The sequence below is a fragment of the Notolabrus celidotus genome, chromosome 6 (genome assembly GCF_009762535.1).
Source record: "Notolabrus celidotus isolate fNotCel1 chromosome 6, fNotCel1.pri, whole genome shotgun sequence".
Classification (NCBI taxonomy): Eukaryota; Metazoa; Chordata; class Actinopteri; order Labriformes; family Labridae; genus Notolabrus; species Notolabrus celidotus.
In genome coordinates, this window is record NC_048277.1 from 7,514,052 (window position 1) to 7,534,459 (window position 20,408).

The following is a 20,408-nucleotide window of genomic DNA, read 5'->3' on the forward strand; positions in this document are numbered from 1 at the left end:
TCATATCAAGTACACATTACATAACAAAATGGGAGTTTTCACACAGTAAGACAGTTTAAACCTTCTTCCCTCTGCGAGCCTCCGAAACCAAACTGCATCTCAGTCACAGGTGGGATTCATATTACAGATTTTACGGTAAGTAGTTTCCATAAGAACAACAAACTTTGGGATTAAACACAATCTGAAAGTAGTTATGCAGATAGTTCAACCAAGTTCAGTTTTCAAAGCCATTGTTTAATCAATTTTTTAAACTTTTGTAGCTGAAATTAAATTAAAAACATTTTTTTTGGACAAGAAAAATACATTATTTCATTCTGTTTTATCATTCATGCTCTACTAAATAATAAATGTAATAAAACCCCTCAGTCCTTCCCCTTTTTCATTCATCACCCCTGCTGTGAAAGCAAGCCGCTGTATTTTGACGCGTACTAGAATTTACCCTTTCTAGTTATTCACGATTGTGCGGTACCTCCAACTGGTTTAGTCTCTGGATGATGATATACTCGTCCAAAGCTGATATTATTTGCAGTTTGCAATGATGAAAACTATTTTTTCTTCTGGTCCGTAGGCTCTCTGAACAAGCCTGCATATAATCTAAAGGAAAACCTTCTGAATGCTTCGTCGAACTAAACCAGATTATCCTCAGTATGGATTCACTGATGTTCACCTTCTTCATAATGAAGTAATTGGTAGATTGAATGGCTGCCTCTTAAGTGGCTTCCCCCTCGCAGCACTTAAAGATGACTGAACACATCAGTCTGTAATTTTTCAGATGATTTAATTTACAGGCTCTCTGCTGCAAATAATGATCATGTTTATTGAGAGGAATCCTTGATTTTATTTATCATTATCGCTATAATTACAACTCTGCATTATAAAAAACAACTGAGAGAATGAAATGCCTTCATTGACACTCGTGTCTCAAGAGGTTTAAATGCAAATGAGAACATTATAGCCTGGAAGTATTGATGTGTGTTTAACCAAGGATCTAAACAAACTAATAAGCTCAACATCTTCCTGCTGAGTTTATTTAAGAAAGCTAGCAGGAGTGTTGCTGCTGCAGAAACACATTATAGGTACTGATGAAAGGAGCATTTTAACAGCTTGTGGTGCAGCTAGAGGGCCCGGATATTTGCTGCGTTTAATACGTCTGTGAGAGGAGAGACAAGAATACCTCCAATCTCAGAGAGCATCTGATGCAGGTCTGTTCACGGCATGCTCATCCTGCAATGTGCCAATTTGAGAAAGCTGACACCATGCTTTTCATTTTAGTAGCAATGTATAGTCTGCAGTATGGTTCATTAACACCACTGATTAGGTGTACTTAAGAATATACTGAGTTGCAAAATCAACAGGTAAAAGTTAGATCTATGTGTCACCGTCTTTTTCTGTCCTGCGTCACGATGGGGGTCTGCATAATATGTTGACTGACAAGTACAACCGCACATCAACAACCCTCATGGTTTCCATATGAGGGAAACAGGCTACAAATGCAGAAACAATGCAAACTCCAAAAACAGATACAAAAGTCCAAAACAGGCAAAGATGGAAGTGCACTGTGCATGATAAAACACAGTGCAACAAGCTGACACACATCATCCAGGGACCCATAATCTAAGAGCATATGTAAAAGAAAAGCACTGCACACCATCATCTTAATGGAAGTGCTCCAGGCCTGGGAAGACTGCTGACTGGAACAGCTTCATTGTTGACGGGAGACAGAGAGAGAGAGAGAGAGAGAGAGAGAGAGAGAGAGAGAGAGAGAGAGAGAGAGAGAGGGAGGGGAAGGCAGGTAATTTACTTAGCATCAGACTGGAATTGTAGACCGACTGTGACCCATCAACATAAGTACAACTTTACAGTGTACAGCACTTCCAGGCATTAGAATATTAACCACCTGATGCTTCCTTTAGTTTAGGATCTCAGATAGCTATGCAGCTAGCAGTAGCATTATCTAACTCTACCCAGTGTTAGGCTCTGTTTGTGGTGTTAACTTGTTTACTGTCTTTGAACGTCTAGCTTTTTTTACTTCTAATATTTTTGCTTTTATCGTTAAAGCATGTTTTTTTTGCTTTTTGGCTGACAGTTTTTAGTTTGCAGCTGCTTTTGGTTGTTGCATCTGTGTTTGTTTCTTGCATGTACTAAAAAATCGCAATACTCCATATGTACATTTGCTGTAGAATGTCTGTTTAGCCGAACAGCTTGGGAAGTTTCAACACATTTTCACTTGTCGAACTGTAGAACAGAATACACATGTCTGCTGCCATGTTCAGAGTAAGCCTTTTTTTTATTGAAGAATGTCCTTTTGCACAGTTGTGCTTAAAGCTTTTAATGAAATGATAATGCAAACATGCTGATGTTTAACAGATAACATGTGTAACATGTTTGATAGCCTAATTTGGTATGTTTACATGCTAAAATAAGTAATAAGCACTAAACCTGGTAGACAGAGATGATGCTAGTTTTGCAAGTTTTCATACAAGTTTTTTTTTAATAATTAATATTAGATGATGCTTAGTCTATAAAGTTATTACTGGGGGAAAACTGAATGTCTCTATCAAATTGTATTTCAGTCTATCAAATAGTTATTGAATTTTACTCCTAAAAAGAAAGTAGGAGTTTGGGATGCTAGAGTCTGCGGTTTGTCATCTGGAAACCATGATTATCAACAGGTGAAGCAAATTCTCAGATCAATCAAAGATTTGAGTCACAGGTAGAGCTAAAGAGAATTTTATGATTCATCCTCTGGGGACCACAAATGCATGTAAAAAACCTTTCATGGAATCAACTGCTGCTGAGATTCTTCTGTTTTTAACACAAATAATGCACAGACCAAATGGCTACCAATAATACTGTCCCTGAGTAACATCACTTGTATGGAAAAAGATCTGTCTAAACAAGGCAAACACTGCGTGTGAAACTTCACAAACTAAGGCCCTCTGCTCCTGCTCGCCATGTCCCACATATTTCCCAGTCAGTGAAATATTTAATATCATGTTGGAAGAAACCCAAAATTCCCCTGCGAAGATATGAGAGCGCCTTGTCTTTGTATCGTGACTCTATAAACCCAACCAACCAGAAACCTTCATGTTTTCCATGTTTATCAAGATAAGTGAGGTGCACCTGTGTTATTAGAGATGATTCTGGAAACTGGAGCGGATACAGCAGGCACTGTCTGTTCATTCCAGTCCAGTAAGTCCAATCTGGGCACCATGCTGAGCGCTGATCATGGGAGCAGAGCTTCTATGTAGACATGTGAGAACCATCACGAGGCAGACTGTGGGGTTTTTACATGTCAGCGGGGTCTGCTTGTGGAGGCGGCTGTAATCAAAACACAGCAGCCATGTGCAGACTCAGAGCTGCCCCGTCCATATGGGAATATTTATGTCGCCTTTGTTGTGCCAACATCAAAGAGGAGGAGATCCATTTGAGTTGATTTTATGACATCTTTTAACAGATTTGCAGGGGGCAACTTAAATGCCCAGTAAAGTCTGTTCCACAGCATGCAAGACCACCCCATTAAGCCTCATATAATGCATGAATATAAAGGAATTCTATAGGGATGCATGTGAAAATCAAGGCACCCACAGATGTATGAAATAGCAGTTTAGCTGATTCTAATGCAGATGTTTTTTGCATTACCTCTTAGTAGTTCTTTGAGTATGTGTTTCAAATGAGCTCTGAGATTTTTTTGATTAAAATTATGGCTAGTAATCTGTCCTGTTGAAATGCCACTGAAGCAACTTGCAATGTTGTACAAACAGCATGTTACTGATCAGAGAGAGTGTGAGGGGCTGGACCACTAAGGCAGTTTTTTTTTGCACTGGCTGCGCCTGTTTTCTATTCAAACCAAATCAAGTTCAACGTTTTCAGTGCTCAGCATCCAAAGATAAGAAAAATACTTCAACGCCAGCTGTTTTTAGTTGCTGTGCACTTGGTGCTCTCAGTTGAAAATTGTTCAACTGTTGGAACACCATTGTGCTCATCAAAGTCACTTCTTGATCTCAGACCAAACCATAGACTGTATAAATAATGGATGTAGTATCCGTGACGTCACCCATGTGTTTCTGAACGCTGTTTTGAAGCCAATCATCAGCAGGAGCCATACTGGAAATGCTGAACTCAACATAACTGCTGTCTAACTAGTGTAAGGCATAGAGGCGGGCTTTGAGCCTCCTGGCCAACAGCTGCAGTGTTCCCGCCTGTCAGTCAAGTCAACTGTGCCTCTGATAATGGAAGACTCGTAATCTCATAACTCGTATCTTCGAAATTGACGCGATATGGAAAAATTCGCCCCCTTTCAGTGTGTGTGGATCGAGAAATGAGCTATCCAGACTACACTCGTTTTTTGTACCAGGCTGTACATGTTTATTTCTGCTGTAAAGATCAGCTTTTTTAAATTTGTGTGTAAGTGGTTTCCGGTACTTCCGGAGCCAGCCTCAAGCGGACAATCAATGAACTGCAGTTTTTAACACTTCCACCATGGCCTCAATCCTCGCTGCTGGAGGTTGCCGCTAGGAAACAAACAGAATCCAGAAAGGGCGGGACTTCTAATATCAACTTTGTCAACAGTAATGGTGGAGTTCCATACAGAATAGAAACTACCAACACTTGTTTATTCAAGGTACTTTCAAGGTCTGGAGCTGCTGCTGCTGCTGCTAATGCAAATAAGATTTATATTTGTTGTTTAATGTTTCCATTTAAAATACAGTTGAATGACAGCAAATATGAAGCATACTGAGAAATTACAAGAGACGAAATGGTCACTACCAAGGGAAGTGAATTCCCACAAGACAACTCTGACATTGAGGTCAACAGAGCAAAAAGCAGCTTTAGTGGACACACTAATGTTTAACTAATACAGTGGTGCATCCCTAGAAATCTCAATATAAGATATAGACATGGTCAACAGAGTCTGAAGGTCATGGGTGTTTTTGCATGATGGGAATTTAAAGAATGCAAATACGAACTATAAAAGTTAAAAAAGAAAACAGCACAAGAGACCAAAGTAAAAGCAGAACACCATAAATTTATTGTGGAAAAAAAGCAACAACTGGAAGAAAAAGTCTATTCTGGCACATTGTTCATCTTTATATTACAAAAAAAGGAGAAAAAAGGCTACAAATCTCCATAATTTATACAAATACAACAACTTTCAAAAATAAATCTTTAATTTAGTAAACGCTCTGTGAACAAGTTTCTGCAATAACCCACTGCTTAAGATCCCTGAGCAGAGACACAGAGTGAAACACCTTTTTACATCTTCACTCGAGAAATAACAAATATCAGTGTTTGTTCATAAACACTTTCTGTACACAGGAGACGTTAGGAGGCGGTGTGATGGTGTGGTGTGTGAGGTGTGGGGGCGGGGAGGACTGTGATTATCTTACTGAGCACATCACTGGTGATCGTCACAGTTAAACACAGAACAGTGTGAACACCAACTTGACGTATGAATTCAAACTGTGATCCTTCACTGACTATTTATCTACTCTTTATTTACTACAACAGGTGACCCCACTTTATTTTGGACATCCATTTTTTCCTTCATTTTACTTTAAAACACAGTGCCAGCTGGTTCTGTTGCTATGACATAAACAAAGCAATAACTTACAACGTTCTTCAAAACTAAGGACACGAATATTTCAGGAGCTTTGTGGCCAATCAAAACAAAGAAAAGATCACAAATAATGTACATACTCGTACTCCCGGGAAGGTGCTGTGTTATGTACTGTATGTTGACAATAACAAACAAACAAACAGATGTTAATTACACAGAATATATACAGAATGAGACCCTTAAGCCTGATGGAGAAATACTTCAAATGTAACAGACCAAACCTGCTCAATATCTGAGCTTCCACTTTTAGTCTGGCTACTTTTTTGCTGCACGATTTTCTGTATACTGTACACAATGTAAGTATATATTAGGATTCATTTTTACAAACACAATGAAATTAGTTTTATTCCAACAAAAACACAGGTATTCAAACATTTCCCTCCGACGTGCTGTCTTTGCATTGTTCTGTGATGAGAAACAAAGAGTGGCGTAGGCATAGCGCTTGTATTTGGTTTGAACTCTTTCACACACTCGTCGTAAAAGTTAGCAGAGTGTAAGGAGAGCGTGTAACAAAATCTGACATACCTGCCTCTTTGCTCTGTGGTAATCCCACAGGAGGAGAGCTTCATATTTCCACTCATAGCTTCTTATGTTTGCTGCAAAGCGATGCAGCCATGATGACTCAGCTTTTTTCCAAAGCAGAGGAAGAAGCAGCGGCGGTGAAAGCGTCACCTGTCTGCTTCTGTACTCTGCCGATACAGAAGATTCATACCTTGTTTTATAAGGCATTACTTTGTGAAAGTAGACTTGATTTCTTTGCTGTTGAGCTTTCTTAATAAAACGTTCCATATTAAAAAAAAATCAAGCCTTTGTCGAGAGCTAACAACAGCTTTTATGTGCTGCAATGGCCACTGATTTGATTCCCTTTTTTCAAGTTATTGTACCAAATATCCCGACTTCTGCTACTAATGGTGAGCCATGATGGTGCTTATGATCTTTATTATGAAGTGTAATCTCATTAGCAAAACAAAGTGAAGATGTGGACATAGATTTAAACTTAATTTAAATGATTATTTTGGTGCCCATTGATGGTAGCCATAATACCTTATTTTCTTCATCTGATAAACTCCAGAACTTTATTCAGATGCCTGATTAAGTTTTCTTTTACAGTTTATCTCACACTGCTTAGCGACAAATATCACCTCTTTATAAAAGCCTAATTTATCACAAATGATGATGTACCTTTCTTAGTTTAAGTGCTGCAGTTATAAAGAAAAATAAAGAAGAAGAAAGAAAAATGGTTCCTGTGAGACCTAATTTTGAATAGTTTCTAAAGAGTCCAAATACCATGCAGCGCCTGCCAAACTGTGAGCAATGCTTGTGAGGAGAGCTGCTGGCCTGAGGTGTATGCAGAGCTCAGGAGTTATTAGGAGGGCTTGAGCGCACAGTCATGGCCTCTCTGAGCAAACATCCTCCCTGAGTCTCTCCTGCATGTGGAGAGAGAATGAGGAGCGTGTGGGCCGTCATTTTCCCCCAGATCTGGCGTGCAGATGGCAGGTAGGAGGGCAGGCTGAGCTCAGGGGCTCGTGGTCCTCAGGCCCTGCTTCTCCATGATGTTCCACAGCTTACGCAGGTTGGACTGGGTGATGCTGTCGTCCGGTTTCAGCTGAAGTGCTCGGAGGTAATTGGCTTCGGCTTCTTTCAGTTTCCCGTTGAGGTGGAGGATCGCCCCCAGGTTCATCAAGGCTGCAGGATACTGAAACGAGAAAACAACCTCATTTTAGGATGAGATCAGTTTCATGCTAAGTACACCTCAGGGTAGCTTTAAGCTTCTCTGCAGAGTTAGACTCACTCTTCTGTCCAAGAATAGCAACACAACACTTTTTCCCTGGGACTGTAACTAAGTACTCTGGGCCTCATTCATCAAACAGCTTCTTAAAACCCACTTTAACAGTTTTCAACAGGATTATGACATTCATCACAGTTTTCTCATCTCTTGGATTCGTTCTTTCTTGGATAAAAAGCAAAATCTAACAACACACAAACCCAAACCCAAAAACACCCTTACACATGTCTGAGTGCTGATATGATGGTGCAAATTTAAGATGATCTTTCTGACATTTTGTCCTAGATAGGACAGCTCCAAAGAGAGAATGGGGAGTGGCAAGCACTAAATCTTGTCTGGATCAACCAGCACAACCAAAACTGTAGCCTCTGTAATACAACCGGTGTCTCATGCTGGTGCAAATCATTGGTTAATATTATCCAGCTGTCGTGAGTACTTGATTTTGATTGGTCAAAATCCAAAAGCATTGGTAATTTATTCTCAGAAGGAAAGGTGACGCCAGGGACAAACTGAACACACGTGATAGCAAATCATTTCATGAAAAATAAATCCAGCATGTTTCCCTCTACCTGTTTATACTGTGGCAAAAACATTACTGTTAACATTCTTAATCGGAAAAAAAAACCCTTTCCCCTTGTCTAACGTTACCATCAATGGAAATGTTCAGTTTAATGCGCATTATAAAAAATAGGCTGGCTAATGTTTGAACTTGACTTGACCTTGAATTAAAATGTTCTATTTAATGTTCATTCTTCCCTCAAGGAGGCTAATCTAATTTCCATGGAATTGCAACCAATCCTGGGAGTTGGATTTTTTTAAAAAGACAAATACATAAATAATTTCAAAATCAATTAAACATCTTTAAATCAGTATTTTTGACAACTTGTTTGTAGCTTAAGTTAGTATAATTAAGATTGTGTAAAGTGAACAGGTTGTTATGTGAATTAGAATCCTGACAGGGTCTTGCTTGCTCTGTTGGTATTCTATAATTGCATAACTGCCTGTGCACTTTACATTACCCCTTACTTACAGTTTGTTTCCTTAACCATGCAGCTGTTTTTTATGAAAGTAAATACATAAACATAATTTAGATGGAGTGGTCAACTTTCTAATCTGCCATGTTTGTCAAAACAACAGAATGACAAATTCTGATTTGAATATGTTTAGGCAAGAGTTTTAAAATGCGCTACAAACACTTATTCACATCCGTAATAACCTACTTTTACACACAGGTTTTAAACCATGTAACTGTCACATGTTCACTTGTTTCACAGCAGCAGCTTTTATAATAAATACACCTTCAAATAATTTGGATTCTGAACAATAACAGATATATGGTCAGAATTTCTCTTCTGATTCTGACATTTTCCCCCTCTGATTTAGGATCAAACATTTTTTTTCTACTTCATCTGGCATCTGTCCTTTTCTAGTGACAGAAATCAGATCTCATACGATGTGTCTGTTCAGAGAACTCAGTATAAATCTGCTGCTGTCACAGATGAATAAGTATCAGGTAAAGTGTTTTTTGTAAATTCTTGTTCACTTGCAGCATCTCTACCTCCAAGTCAAGTTTGCAACATTTTTTAGATTAAACTGAGGCATTGCTGACTTCTCTCTACTTCTCTTATCAGTTGTGTGGGATTCCTAAGTATCCACATGACCCTGCATGCATGCCCTTATATGGGCATTGGAGGCATCTATGTTAATTAAAAACAACTGGCATGAGCTTCAAACTTATCAGGACAGCATTCATCCACATAATAACAGACATAAATCATACTGCAGTTTAAAAACAGAGTCATGAATCTAAGCTGGACTTTTCTAAGAAACTTTCTTAAGAACTATTAGAAGAAATAGTGTGATGTTATTGAATGAAGTCCATGAGTGTTGATACGAAAGTCATCTGCTGAGCCGTGCGGTGAGAAGCAGAGCACAAACAGACAAAAACAGTTATTTACCCAGCATCAATGGTTTGTTTGGACTAAAGAATTATTTCATCACTGTTCATATTTTAAACATCAGAGGCCACCAGTTGATGTTTGGTGATATGAATAATGCAAATCAAGTCTATCTCTTCACACTTTGGGGTGTGAATTATTTAGCAAGGAATGGGAATTGGAGCAGCCACATCCAACAGATTATAATCTCAGTACGTGGAGTCTAAACAGGCAAACTCTGAACAGATTTGAGTTTTGAGAATCAGCTGTTTTATAAAATCAGAGGGAATGTATAACCCAATGAATGATAGGATCTACATCAAACAGTAATTATTTATATCACTGATTTTAAGAAATAGTTATAATTTTTATCGGATTAGTTTTTCAATTAAAGCAGATTTTGTGAGCCTACACAGCAAACTACAACCTCCTGTTTGTGTGATGGCCCAGACTGTATTGGTAACCATGCTTCTCTGAGTGTTCCTGTGGCTTCGGATGTCACAGGGACTCTGACTTTGAAGTGGGTCTAGATAAATATTCTGCAGATTCCTGCTGGTGCCGAGGGGCAGAGTCATCATCAGCGCCATGGCTGGTGAGTCATGAGGAAAAACGACCAGGGTGCAATCACATTAGGAGTGTGGTGTAACCAGGCCAAGGGAGGAACAACATCTGATCTCCATTTTGGTTGAAAGTGTGGAAAAGATGTCTGTCCTGTAGTGAGGCTACTGTTTTACTGCTTTGGATGAGGATGATGTTTGTAAATGTAATCCCTAGGAAACGAGGAATGCTGGAATAAAACACACCGTGTAAAAACAGCCCATCATGAGCTTTTACGGCACTGAATCTGACTTTTTCCTATAATTATCACCTCATAAATCACCGTCCCATGGAATGGCACATTATTATGGCTTTTGACGACTTGTGATGTATTGTACCACAGGCCCTAATTTCTTTTTCATGGCCTATTAACTAATCAGTAGTAATTCTCTGAGAAACATGCTCTGAATGAGGCAATAGTGTTTTCTTTTTTATAAATGTTACAAGAAATCTGTGGTATGTTATGAGAAAATGTGAACCAGCGACGATGGCAGTAAGACAGGAAAACAGCAAGAGCCACTTAAAATCAAAACAGCATATAAAAAAGATTATAAGGACTTATGAATCTCAATTCATGAACTGGAGGGTTTGAAAACAGAAAAAGATGTAATGTGTTATGGCCCTACCACTAAAAATAACATAATGGAATAAACCTACAGAACAACCAAATAAACTTTGTTTAAAACATTAAATCTCAGTTTGCATATTAAAGGTTTAGTTATGCATGCACTGAGAGAGATAAATAAAAACTTCTGTCAGATTGTATGGCCTTTATTTGGCTTTGACCTGAAGAACACTTACATGAATGTTGCATGAACTGCCCTTATTCAGTGGGACATTCTGTCCTCGTCTTAAACACTCAAACACTCATTGTTGATCCAGAGTGATGGTTGAATGAGTGAAGGCAAGAATTTCAACATAAATACTGTAATAAGTCCACTAACTCATTCCTCATAGGGAGAATAAAAACGTTAAAGGCACTGTTTTGAGTTTTTATGTTGCGTTGATTCTGGGGATCCTGTTTTAAATTGGTAGTGCGGTCAGAGAAAAAGACTACATTTCCCATGAGCACCATAGCTCACTGTGGTAAAGATGTGGCTCTAGCCAAAGTATGCAAATATTAATACTTTTGCAACTACTTCTGTTTGTTCATAACAACGTTTTATGCAGGATGCAGAGTGAAGAGATCATGTGTTGATTTGCGGTTTCATAAACTCTGATTTATTACCGTCAGTTAGCTTACAAAGGGGTGCAGACTTGAACACAGGAACTAAAAATGAGTATACAGAAATAACAGTCTGCCGCTGATTATCTAATTTTACTCTGCAGTTCATGAAGAGGTGTCAGTTAATAACCCCTCACAGTTCCTTTAAATAAGTCAAAGAGACTTAAGGATAATCATTTTGTCCCTCAGAGAGGAGATACTTTACTCCTGAACACATCTCAGACATGTTTCAGGTCTTAGGCTGGAGTAAAGGCTGGTATGAGTAACACTTCTGTTGTTCACCTTCTCCTCCTGTGCAGCATTACATCCACTACACACCAATAAACAGACTGGCTTTATACTCAGCTAACACATTAATCCCCAAACAGAGTTTCCTTGTGTTTGTTGATCATTTTTCACAGGGCAGCCTGAGTTTTTGACTTTAATGGTCGGGGTAATTTGGAGGCTGTTTGGTTTGTAAATTGCCTTCAGTTTGACTCGCCACTCAGAGGTCAAACCACAAAACAGCACAGGGGATCAATTTAGAAGTTCAGACTTTGGGGTAAAGTTAGACAAAATATGACTGTCTCTACATATGGACTTAGTTTGTAAAGTATTGTAGGGCTACATATTAATTTAGTTTCTACAACAGGTGGGTGACAAGCAGGTGTATATAAACAAACTAATGCTATTAAGATGAGTTAGTCAGGATCCTGCAGTAATTATTTAGCCTTTGAAAAGATGTTGGTTTGGTTTTAGGTTGTGATAGACTTGTTCTGTGTTACTTATATTACTAAAATAGGAGATTTGATAACTTTTAAAGTTAAAAGGTCTTCCTAGTATTAGCAAACTACTACTTTCAAAGGCAACAGTTAAAATTTTCAACATTTTCCTTTACCCTAATGAGCATTGTATTTAGATGCATATTGATAATAGGTTCTTGCACCTTTATTGCTGAATGATGATTAAAGAGGGGATAGTGTGTGGTAAAAAGAGTAGACTCTTGACAATGTGAGATAAGACCTGGATAGGAAGCTGATGTCACTGAGGATGAATTAGAATCATAAGCTTCATCAATTTGATGGACTCCTTTTTGTTGATCAGTTTGATATGATGAGTGTGATCAGGTTGTCCCTCACTTCGCTCCTTCTATTCAGAGTGAATCACCATTATTGAGGGGTTTCGACCAACCAGAATCAAGTATCTGCAGTCCTACGCATGTATACACATTAGTACCGAATTAACTACAGCTAACTTGAAGCCTTCTTATTATAAAGTCACATGACTCAAAATAAATTGTGCAATGGGAATGATCAACAGCTGCACATCCAATCTCATGCATGGATTTGATTGTTGGCCACATGATTCTTCGGTACAAAATTAAAGGCTCTTAAGGTATTTTCTTTGGTCAGTGGTCACAGTGAATCTGTGATCCCTGGTCATGGGAAAGGCTGATGTGAATGCTTTTAAAAAGTTACAAAAGATTTTTCTTCCAAACTCAGGAACAAAGTCTGCTTGGACCAGAGGAGACTTAGATGGATGAGAGGTTGGTGAAGATGTGTAACCACACTTCTGACACGAGTGTTAAAGATAGAAACTGTAAACCTTTGTGCAGACACCAACTTGGTGGAAAGTGCGTGAGAACCTGACCTAAACAGCCAAAACCCCAAACCAGGACAGGCAGCCTTCAGAGTTCATCCAGGATAGAAAGTGAGGAGTGATGTGATGTATAAAGCCCTGAGGAAAGATTTGTGAGTAGGAAATCATGTGAAAATCAGCTCTCAGTGCAGCTGCAGCAGAGACTTAAAGATCTTTTTCTCTGCGTCCATGCAGAACTTATCAAATCCCGAGTTTAGCTTCCTTCCTCCGCTCTCCCCAGTAAGCTCCCATCTTTCCTCACCCAGCCCTCTCCCCCACTTTCATACATCTTAGACTTCAGTGATTTATATCCCTACTTTTGCATTCTTCCTCACACTCACAACGCTGTGAAATGTTCCCTTGTCAGACGCTTTCATTTTTCCTCATTTCCTGCTGCTCTGTAACCTCTCTGCCTCCTTACCCTCTCTAAAACTGGCATGTAGCAGCCGAGGAGAGGCCAGATGTTGAGCATATTAACCTAGACCATAAAGTAACATATGCTACAAAGACTGAGTGAGTCAGGCTGCAGAATGAGCAGACCACTGAGGCTTTAGATTGGCATTTAGGTGAAGAATATATACATGGACTGGGAGATTTGCAAAGAACAGAAGTCACAGGGTGCATAGACCAACCACCAAACCAAGCATCCATTGGGACTCAGCTCATCTAGATGGGGGGAATTGTAGGACTGAAGGACTAAATCCTTTGAATGGAGGCAATTGTCCTCTCTCACTCAGAGAGAGCAAACATATGTGCTTAATATAAAACATGAGGGCCTTTGGAGAGCGAGGAGTCAGGCCACAGTAAAGCATGAAATGACAAATGAAGATGGACAGGGTACATGGCTTAAGTCAAGTCGTATCGGAGAGAACAAAGAATAATTGTAAAGAAGATGGATGAAGATGCTAAAGCACAATCATGCCTCAGCTGTAAGCAATATTAATAGCAAAAGGCATCCAAGCAAAGTGACCAAATAGGGGCAAAAAAGGGCCTTAGAGTTTGGATGTGGACAGTAAATGTGTGTTTGTAGGATAAAGCAGCCAAGAATCCGTCATGTGGAAGTGAGTTGAATCTGGCCTGAAATACAGAAGTATATATCCATCAAGAGGCCAAACACAGCGGTCTTCTCAATGGTCAGCCCTGTCTCATGATAATAACCCCCACCCTTTAAAATCTAAATAGTTTCAGGGGCCATTTCCACTCAGTTGGTGGAGTGTGGACCCAAAATGCAGAGGCTAACTCTTTGCTGCAAGGATTCTGGGCCTTTGCTCTTTGGTGCACGCCAAACCACTTCTCTGTTTCCCATATTTTCTGTTTTTGTCAGATGTCCTTCAATAAAGGCAAATTCCTAGGGAAGATCATCTGAAATAATCTACAGTAAAAGCACTTCAAACTATACTTCATTAAAGATGTGTAGTTATTAAACAGTTACTATCTTCCTCATGCTTGTTGTGGCCTGCTGCACATGTGCATCGTTCATTGGTTTAGCATAGTGACAACTTTACGTCACCTTGTGTATCTCAAACAGAAGAGTATAAAACCTGATAATCTTCTGTCCCCTGACCTTTCATTTCGGCCTTCTCTAAAGGTCAGGACTGATCTGGGGAAAAGGCATTTGACTTTGCTTCTCCCTTTACTTGGTACAACTACTAAATGAAGCGCTCTCATTGGATGAGTTTAAGGTGATGCTTGATTCCTCAGAGGCAGACACGTCTGGCTGCGGATGTCCTGCTTGATACATTTTGGATTGTGGCTGATCAGGACAAAAATATGCTGCTACATTTTGTTATTTCATGTATTCTAATGTGACAGGTCTTATGTTGTTGAGCCTTTGTTAAATGTGCTGGTGCTTGTATTGACTATGTGTTTTAATCCTTGTTATATAAAGGTTAAATAAAATAAAATGTCACAGAAAGAGAGCCTTTTGAAGCTCTGTAGTAAAGTCTAAAGCTCCTGTGAGGAACTTTAGTTTTGTGTCGATGTTGGCGACCCAAAGTGGTACCATGTCTTTACCTTTTAAATGTCAAAGTTTTAGGTATTGAAAATAACAATAACAATAATAGAAATAATCAATCTTATCAATGCTCATGATCTTCGAAAGTTTCATAGCTCATGAAGAAGCTTCTAGGGGCTTTAAGTAACATATAACACAAAGAGTCATTGCAGTTTGAGGAGTCCTGTCAGTTATTTATTTTAAAGGTAACTCTGTGGTCCCAAAAAGCCAACAAGGTCACCTTGCCACGCCACATCTTGACATTTTCTCTTGAGATACTTATGTGAGTTGTGAATACTTCTGTTTTATGTCAAACTGCATAAAACAAAGATAATCTTAGAAATCATCTAAAGTGTTTTTGGCGATAATGTGAGTAAGATTTATAAACCATACGGACCCAAATATAAGACAGGTTTTTATTCCTCTTAATACATTTGGAAAAAATGAGATTGTCTTCCAGTCAGGGTTCAGTGATTAAATGTTAATATTTGTTACAAAAGGCGGCTCAACTTTTCACTGTGAGTGCGCCCCTTCATGACTGAGGCCAACTGACTGCTCTGGTTTCAGGGATGAAAGATGGAGTAACACAGTAAACACATTTCTCAATTGTAGGATACGTTAATCGACAACTGAGGTGTAGCTTGATGTCTTGTTAAAGAAATGGTTATCAAAGCAGAGCAGACGTTTAACAACAGTCAAATATCCATGAAATATGGAGTCACAGATTGTAATGTCTGAAGATGGTGAGCAGAAACGATCGTCTTAAAACATGTGAGTATGTTTCTGAAGAACAGATCAAAGGTGTGCTTATTAACAGACCCTGACACCATGAGTGCTTCATTTACACATGATCACACTTTATTCCATCTATATGTGATAATTTAATGTTTAAAGACATTTAATGTGTTCAGCATTATGTGGCTGCTAGTCTATGTCTGTGTTAATTGTCAGGAAGGGTGTGTGTGGTCTCATAATCAGGGTTGTCCTTCATTCGATTCAATACGGTATGATCTATGTCAACAGAACACTGTGCTCACAGGAAGATGACCGTTTTCATGGTCCTCCTGTTTCTCCTCATCCTGTGACCTGATGCTCATGGGTCATGGATAATCTTGCCTCCAACTTTTTGCCACCAAAACAAATCTTTTGTCTTTAAAGTTAAGAAAGTTATAAAACAAAGAGTTATATCCATCAGCAGTTTCCCAGTAGCCTCTTAAAAGGCTTTTCTATCGGGGGAAACACTTCCTGGTTTCATGAGCCAGTTTCAAATTAACACCAGGTACTTGTGCTTTAATAAAAAGGAGAGACGCTCAGTGAAGAAACCCATCCTATCACGCCTTCATGCCAATATCTACTGATGACTAACATAACCTGCCACATGGCCCCTTATGCCCCATACGCCTGGATCCTGTATGAAGACAGATGGGGATAGATGGGCAGCGTGAGTTAGCTCATCACCAGGGTGTTCACATGGACACCTTCCTCCTCTGGTGTTTCATTAAGTTAGGCCCACGACACCTCGGGAGGCTTCATAGTTAGCTCTGACATCTCACAGTTAACCCCCTGCATGCCAGCTCCCACTGCCCATCACATCCACACGCAGAATCTCTTTACATGCAACATTATTTTTGCAGTTTCTTGGTTAGAGTGCCCAACATATTAAAAAAACAACCTTGGTTTGCTAAACTTTGCTTTTCACTTCACCTATGGAGTGAAAACAAGTCCAGCAGCAACCAGGCTGAATACATTGGTATACCCTGCCTTCCTCACATGACCCCTAAAGCAATCAGCAGCTTTGAAAAAATAACCCCAGAACAGCACCTGATCAGGCCTTTTAATCCAAAAATCTGCCCCTCACTTCGAGCTGTGTGGTTCTTCTGCACATGTGATGCATACATATAATGTAAAGCTATGAGAAAATATCTATTCTTTCATCTGGGTTAAATTAAATGTTTAAAATACACAATTCTCTGGCAAATGTTGAGCTCTGCATCTGCACTGAGAAAAACAGAGAGGAAAGGAGCTCAGTTTCATGTTTCTGTTAAACTCTTGAGTTTTAGTCTTTTGTTATACACTCCAGCTTTGTTTACCACTGTTTGTTTGTATTTCAGTTCATTGTGTACTTCCAGAACTAAACTTTATTGTCTGCAAAATGTTGTCCAGACATATTTCGATCATTAATCCTGAGCTGATTCCTTCTAATCAAAAAACCGAACAAACACAGCGACCACATGCCAAACATATTTGCCTCCCTCTGCACCCCTCGCTTCAACAACTCGACCCCTCCTGCCAGAGCTCTCAAAGACTGGAGCCCATTCATTTTCAAGATGTCAAAGTCCGGACTGAGTGTTATTATCATTATTCTTTCCAATCTACTTACCCAGGCTCGTCCTTTGAAGCTTGCTGATGGATGCTACACAAACAAACCTCTGAGCTCAGTAAAAACCCAGCCCTAATTTCACTGAGCGCCTCGGACAATGAGGGCAGTTGTCACGAGGCAGCCTGGGCAGTTATTATATTGGAGAGCCACCCAGACTGTGATTGCCTAAGTGTCCATCAGGGTAAACAGTAATGTGGATGATTAGCTAGCCGTAGTTATACTCACATTGGGTCGGAGGCTCGCTGCATGTCCGTAATACTTCTCTGCTGCCTCATTTAGGCTGGCTTGTCTGCAAGGGAAACACAGAGAGAGGCAGTCATTACTCATCTTTATTGCTGCTGGCTCGGGATGAGGCCTTGAACCCTGCATGTTTACTGGCACTCAGGGGTCACTGAGAAAATAACATGAAGGGAACAGCATGAGGGATGAGAAAATCCCCTCCAATCGCCTTTAGCTCTCTCTCTCTCCCTCTCCCTCTCTAGATAGCATCTTTCACTCGATAACATCTGTGCTGAGCGGTGCAGAGTCAGCACTTTCTGCTCTAATTGAACCTTGAGGTCGGGACATTTGGCTTATTGGGTACTTTCAGAAAAGTCATCAACAAAGCGAGGCTGATCAGGAATATTCACAGAGTTTCTGTTTATAGCTGGTGGGGAGATTGTGGTTCAGCATGCTGGATGAATCTAGAGAAACTGAGGGGATGCAAACAGTTTGGAAATAAATATTCATTTAAAGCTGCTTTGATTCTGGTTTGTGTGGATCTTGTGACCCTTGTAGGCGAATCAGAACACCTCATCTCTTTGCTGAAATGTTCCTTATCATGTGTAAGTGATATTCTTTAACATAACAAAACTCCTGACGTCATTTTGTCCTTGTTCACCGTTTGCATCACGACCCCCAATCTGTGACATCCTACGCATTTGCTGAAACAATCAATTAATCAGTCTTTATTTATACAGTGCCAAAACACAACAAATGTTATCCTCAGACTCTTTCCAAACAGAGCAGGTCTAGACCATGCTCTATGTTATATTATTAACAAAGACCCAACATCAAGACAGGATAAGATCCAGTCCCATCTTACAGACAGGACTCAGTCTGATCTCATCTTAATCCACTATGAGCAGAGCACTTTGCAGCGTTTAGGACAAACTTCCTTTAACAGGCAGAAACCTCCAGCAGGACCAGACTCATGTTAGACACACATCTGCTGAGACCGAGTTGGGGTTGGCAAGAGAGATAGAGGAGATGAAGAGAGAGAGATGATAGGAGTGAGATGGATAGTAGAAGTTGTAGCCGCTGGAGTCTGGCACGTCCACAACAGCAGGCCATCTACGGCAGAGATCCAGAGGAACCTACAAGACAAGGGAGCTCAGGGACTCCAGGAAGCATACATCAGGAGCCATAACCTGCAGCCATCGCCCAGTGAACATGCTGCCAGTCTGAAACAGCAATGAAACAACTTGTGTAACTAATACAGGCCCAAGAAATGATCCTGCAACCCTCATTCTGGTTGGGACTCAAAGGTTGAGAATCCCTGGTTTTGTCCAAGGTGTAATGTAACAACGTGATAATACTTTGTGAAAGTACTCAAGTACTTTCTGGAACTATCTGAACTTTACTTAAGTGTTTGTCGCTCCGTCAACCTCATATTATTTTCTCCACAACATTGAGTCTCAGATACATTTCCTCTGTGAGTCTTTGTTACTAAGAATTAAATCAGAAGACACTTTGGGGTCTGAAGATTTTTTTTAGACCACAAATATATATATATATATATATATATATATATATATATATATATATATATATATATATATATATATATATATATATATATTTATGTGCCTGAAAACTGAGAGGTGAAAAAGTGAAGGTGGCATTAATGCAACAGTGTGGATGCAAACTGGTGTAAAAACCTTGAAGAAGAAGAAGACAAAGATGAAAAAAAGGTGAATCAAGCGCAAATGTGCAACAAGATATTTCAAAGCCCCATTTTTACTTTGATTTTATGCGTTAGTTCAAAGCAAGTTAGCACTCTGTGTTCCTTTCTACTGCCTATAGCTGTTTTTTTTTACTGGGTACTCTGCAACCTGAAGGCATTCACTTTTTAGTTTTGTGATGTTTGAAACCCTGGCTGTCTGAATCTCCGTTTTCGAGAGCCCCATTGGTCCACCAGGTTTGAATATCTCAGTCATGTCATGCCTTGTATCATATTATAAACACTGAACCAAGGATAAAAACTACATTTTCCCCTGAAAGGGTCTTTGAGTTGAACAAACTGTGTTTTTTTTTCAGGCCTTTTATGGTTACAGTTTAAGTCAAATCTGACTATTTTCTTTTCAGTGACATCTTTTGCGTTTACTTTCAATACTAAGGTGCAATTAGCGTGGAAAAATAACCTTTGTTACAGTAAATAGCAGAGAGATTAAGACTTTTAGTCTGGTGTTATTAGAAAAGCTGAACTCACTTCTATCACTTCATTGTTCATTATAATTTCTGTACTTTTACTTTAGTATAGCTTTCAGGTACTTCATCCATGACAGCTGCCACTCATCACAAATGTCAGTCTGTTTCATAACCAGGTAAAACTTCTCACAGAAGCTTAACTCATGCTCTCATAACAAACAGGACAGTAGAGTAAATCACAGATGCACCAAAACATGCTGAATTTGCCAAACTGTGACAAAAAACTGTGACTTTTTGGGGCAGATGGCATGTCGGCATGAGTCCCTGGAACGAGACACGCTCCTGTGGACATAAAACCTGCAGTCATTACAGATACTTTCTATATTATTATTCTTATCTTCTCCCATAAGCCACTGCTCTGCCTACTGTTATACTCAGACCTCTGGCTCCTCTGTGACAAGACCCTTCCTGCTTTTAATATCCCTGAAACTTAAAATCACCTTTATAGCCCGCAGCTGCTTTTCACTGATGGTAACAATCGTCTCATTGCAAACTATCTAACTGTGATGAAGTCAAGGGCAGAGTCAAAGACAGCCGTCTGTGGAGCCCCTGAAGTCGTAATGATCAAAGGAGGAGAGGTCTTTGGAGCCACAGTTTCATTTAGGCTGTCGCGGTCTATTACAGGATCATCGTCCACATGAGTCCACATGAAAGGCAGAGCTTTAATTTAAGGATCAACAGATCACGGGCCAGTGTAAATACACATGATCAATGTTTGAAACACACAGTCTAATGTGTTAAAGTGGTTACAAGTTATTTATAATTCATCAATGAATGAGGTTTT

At 39.5% G+C, this 20,408-nt stretch overlaps 1 protein-coding gene across 1 annotated transcript in view; it reads right to left on the reverse strand.

Moving 5' to 3' along the window:
* Positions 1 to 5,004: 5,004 nt before the first annotated feature.
* Positions 5,005 to 20,408, reverse strand: part of tmtc2b (transmembrane O-mannosyltransferase targeting cadherins 2b) — a 128,879-nt gene continuing 113,475 nt past the window's right edge. The window contains exons 11-12 of the mRNA XM_034685028.1: positions 17,381 to 17,444; positions 5,005 to 7,316 (exon numbers count right to left, since the gene is read on the reverse strand). Coding sequence (XP_034540919.1) covers positions 7,137 to 7,316; positions 17,381 to 17,444 — 244 coding nt within the window. The 3' untranslated portion in view covers positions 5,005 to 7,136. The remainder of the gene's footprint in view (positions 7,317 to 17,380; positions 17,445 to 20,408) is intronic.